Source organism: Cyprinodon variegatus, unplaced genomic scaffold (genome assembly GCF_000732505.1).
Source record: "Cyprinodon variegatus isolate N-32 unplaced genomic scaffold, C_variegatus-1.0 Scaffold1213, whole genome shotgun sequence".
Lineage (NCBI taxonomy): Eukaryota > Metazoa > Chordata > Actinopteri > Cyprinodontiformes > Cyprinodontidae > Cyprinodon > Cyprinodon variegatus.
In genome coordinates this window covers 48,309-52,181 of record NW_015151666.1, presented here as the reverse complement: position 1 = coordinate 52,181, position 3,873 = coordinate 48,309, and the positions used below count along the sequence as shown (strand labels likewise).

The following is a 3,873-nucleotide window of genomic DNA, read 5'->3' as shown; positions in this document are numbered from 1 at the left end:
TAAGGGTGGCCAGGCAATAACCAATGTACACTGAGGGGTGGCCGAAAGCGGATAGGTGCCAGAACCTCAGGGTCAATCCACACTGTTCATGCAGGAAAATTAATCAGCACAACATCCATATTTTCTAAATACAGACAAACTATCCTTTCTTACAACCTTTGCTAAAAAATAGACGCATATATTTAAACATCCATGCTTCCTAGATAAAAGGTATAGTAGATGCAATTCTTTCAGGTTTGAGTTCTGGGGCGAAAATCTTTTCCATTATCATTATTTACCTACTTTTATCAATAATCATTCTGCCAAAAATGTATATTTACAAGTACTAATATCTACATAAATTGAATATTTAATACATTTTTATTAAACTAGTTATCTATGATTTCACTGAATACTCCTCTTGCAGAGAACATTATTTTCTCTTTACCCCATATAAGTCAAAATGTATTTCTGACTGTTGCCACCATCTGTATTAGAGGGAAAAATGGTAGGGGGGGCCACAGGGGTGGCCAATGATTGGCTAAGGGTGGACATGGCCACCACTGGCCCCCCATCTAGCTCCGCCACTGCCAGACAGGACGCTGAGAAAAGAACAGAAAGAAGAAAAAGTTTAAACATAGTGATCATTGATGAAATGTAGGTCATAAAGTTGTCTTTGGTTTCCCCACACTGCTCACAAACAGAACAAATGTCCCCCCCACTGGGTCTACACATTAGCATCACAGCAAACCTTCACGTGTCTCATGAGCGTAAAATCTCCCATTTGCAAATAATGACAAGTCTTCATACAATAAGTAACACGAAGGGAATGAAAGAGGGGCCATTTTGACCAGATGCCATTTAATAATTAACGGGATCGGGGCCCCTGATCCTCCTCATTTCCATTCTGAAGGGCCGGCACGGGGGTCCCTCATGGCCGGAACGTGTCTGCAGCTCAAAGCAAAGGGGACAATTGTTCCTATGAGACAAATGACTTTATTTAGAATTATAAAAGCACATCTGAAAGGGAGCAATAGGATCTGCTGTCTATATATAGACTGAGGAGGGGCGCGGACGTTCAGGAGCAAACATGCAGCCAGTTGCAGCCCAATTACCGAAGGTCCAAAGAGCTTCTTTCTCTGTGGAGGATATTTTGGATCCGTCTAAGTTTAACAGGACTTTTATCTCTGCTGGGGAGGAATCAGACACAGGTAAAAAAAAAAAAAAAAGAAAAAGAAAGAAAATGTAGTTTAATGTTTTTAATTTTATTCTAAATTCAGTTGTTTATATTTTAGAAAATCGTGATCTGAATGATGGAGATGGAAAGACGGAGGAGTCGGTGCGTAACAGGCAGAGGGGGAAGTCCTCACCGCCCCAGGGGGAGAAGAGCCGTCGGATCCGCACCGCCTTCACTCTGGAGCAGCTGCAGGTTCTGGAGCGCAGCTTCCAGAGGAGCCACTACCTGTCGGTGCTGGAGCGGCACACCATCGCCGCGGCCCTCCGCCTGTCCGAGACTCAGGTCAAGATCTGGTTCCAGAACAGGCGCACCAAGTGGAAGAAGGAGCAGCTGACCGTGCAGCGAGCTTTTACACCGGCGCTCCCGCCCCTGTCCTCCGCCTGCAGGCCCCTGTGCGGGCCCCTGTACGGCCTGCAAGGCCCTCCGCTCCGGCTGCTTCCCACTGTGCCTCTCATGCCCTACAGATGCTGCTATACCTGATGCGTAAAAGCGCGCAAAACGGACCAGAAACAAACTGAGTAGAAAATATTTGAAAAGGAAACATTTTGTAATTTATTTCGTTTACTTTTTTGTGAGACTATTTTTTTAACTGACTTAATTGTGTCCTTTTCCGATTAAAAGCAAACTTTAATGAACTGAAGGTATAATTAGTTTAAATACATGATGCGCTACCAAGAGTATTTTATATTTTGTATTTATTTCAGATATGTGCAGCATTAATCTCTACGATCTAATTTTAAGGAGAAATTCCAGATTGGTTTCTAATAAAATGAGAAGAAAATCAGAGACCAGGTTTGTTTTGTTTTTTATATCCCAAAATTTGCGACATAAACACTGTTTATTCAAATATGTGTCGCATATATTATGAAACGCTTTCCCTCCTGACACGTAAATATGTTTTTGTTCAAATTTAGGGAAAAATTACCCCATAAAGTCTAAATGTCACAGAACCTGTTTTCAGTGCAGCTGCCTCAGCAAACAACACCAGCTTAGGATATCTGGACATCTCTAGGATCAGAAAGCTGTTCTCTGCAGTCAACAATAATCACATCAGATGGACCTTGGTGGTTATTTCAAGTTGTGCATTTTGGCTCTGTGATTATTTGAAGACAGAAGAGCCTTCCTGCCTGTAGTAAATTAATTTATACGACCAGAGGAGGTTCTAGACAGGGGCCACCAGGGGCCTGTGCCCCTGTAGAACTAGTCCTGGCCCCTTTTATGGCCCCTGTACTGAAAACACACACGACAAAATTGATGTTATTACACTATGATTACACCCATCCCCTATATAGCGAATTTCAGTTTCTACCCTCTGGTTCCCGTTTTAAATATCCACCAGCCCAGACAAATCAATCCAAACACTCCTTTATTCCCTCTGCTGTTCAGCTGTTAAACTCTGCTAAACTCTACTAGGAAAAGCAGATAGTCACATGTTGGATGCATATAGGCCTACGCTCTCACGCACTGCACATATCTAATATATCTAATATCTAATATCTATTTATTTTATTTTTTTCTCTTTTATCCACCTTACTTTTATTTTTTTTTTATATTTTATGTTTCTTTTATTTGTGAAAAGTAAATGTGTGTGTGGAAAGTGTCCACTACTGCACAAAAATTGCCCATACTAGGACAAATAAAAGCTACTGAACTGAACTGAACTATAAAAAGTGTAACATGTAGCTGTTCTTTCAAACTAATGTATGTCACTCTAAACTAGATCAAGTTACTGATTTGATTGATTCTTTTTGAGACATCAAGTTTGACTTAACCTGAAATAAATACACCTACTAAGGACCCCAAACAAACTTTCTGATTTCTCTCAATATGTATATTTTTATTCATGACCTGCAGGTATTTTTTTTTGTTTTTTTGTTTGAGTCACATGTGAACTGGGCTTTGCAGTCAGAGCACCTGATCAAGTCTGTTGAAAAACACCATCATGTTTTTCCCCGCGTCCGTTAATTCGAGTGCAGGTAACATAACTGATGGAGTGTTATAAAAACAATTCTGGACAACAAAGCTTCGATTCGCCTTTGCAAAGGGAGAGGAGCATCAGCAGCACGCATCTGCAAACAGCAACATGAACCCCCTTCCAAAACCCCGGCTCTTTTTATTATCTTCATAGGGCACATCTTAGCTTCGTAGGGAACATCTTACAGTTTCACACAGACAGTCCCACAGAGTGATCATACTCATTCCTATCTCCATGTATGGAGTTGCTTCCTGCCGTTCTGCTCCACTGTTAATCAGCTTTTTCTGTGTGTGTGTCGGAGCAAGGTCATTCTCAGCCTTCCCATCTGCACCTGTTGTTTTCTACCCTCTGTTCTGTAAATCTGCCCTGATACATATGAACAATAAGTTTAGCTGCAGCTTTAACTTAGCTCTTTACTTCTTTTAGCTTAAACATGTATATATAGCTTCAGTTCCAAGTCCCAAACCATGAGAGAGCGCCTTTTTCGTTGTCTCTACATCCTGGGTGGATTTCACCCATAAATAAGCACAAGTAGCAAAGCAGTTGCATATAATCAACATTATAGCTGCTATGTTAACTAGTTAATATTAGCTAGCTGACCTCTGAGAGGGTTCATGCTTTACCGATAACATTATGACAATGAATTGCTAAAGTTAGCTAGCCAAAAGCCCTGGCTAGTTCG

General features: G+C 41.2%; 1 protein-coding gene across 1 annotated transcript; it reads left to right on the top strand.

Annotated features, from left to right (window-relative positions):
* The first annotated feature begins 1,069 nt into the window (after positions 1-1,069).
* Positions 1,070-1,696, top strand: LOC107102167 (homeobox protein MSX-2-like). Its single transcript, XM_015401368.1, has 2 exons — positions 1,070-1,190; positions 1,275-1,696. The coding sequence occupies exons 1-2, from the start codon at positions 1,070-1,072 to the stop codon at positions 1,694-1,696; spliced, it is 543 nt and encodes a 180-aa protein (XP_015256854.1).
* Positions 1,697-3,873: the final 2,177 nt, after the last annotated feature.

Coding starts and splice junctions, on each gene's coding strand:
- LOC107102167 (XM_015401368.1), top strand. CDS start 1,070: ATGCAGCCAGTTGCAGCCCAATTACCGAAGGTCCAAAGAGCTTCTTTC. Junction 1,191..1,274: donor TGGGGAGGAATCAGACACAG/GTAAAAAAAAAA, acceptor TTTATATTTTAG/AAAATCGTGATCTGAATGAT.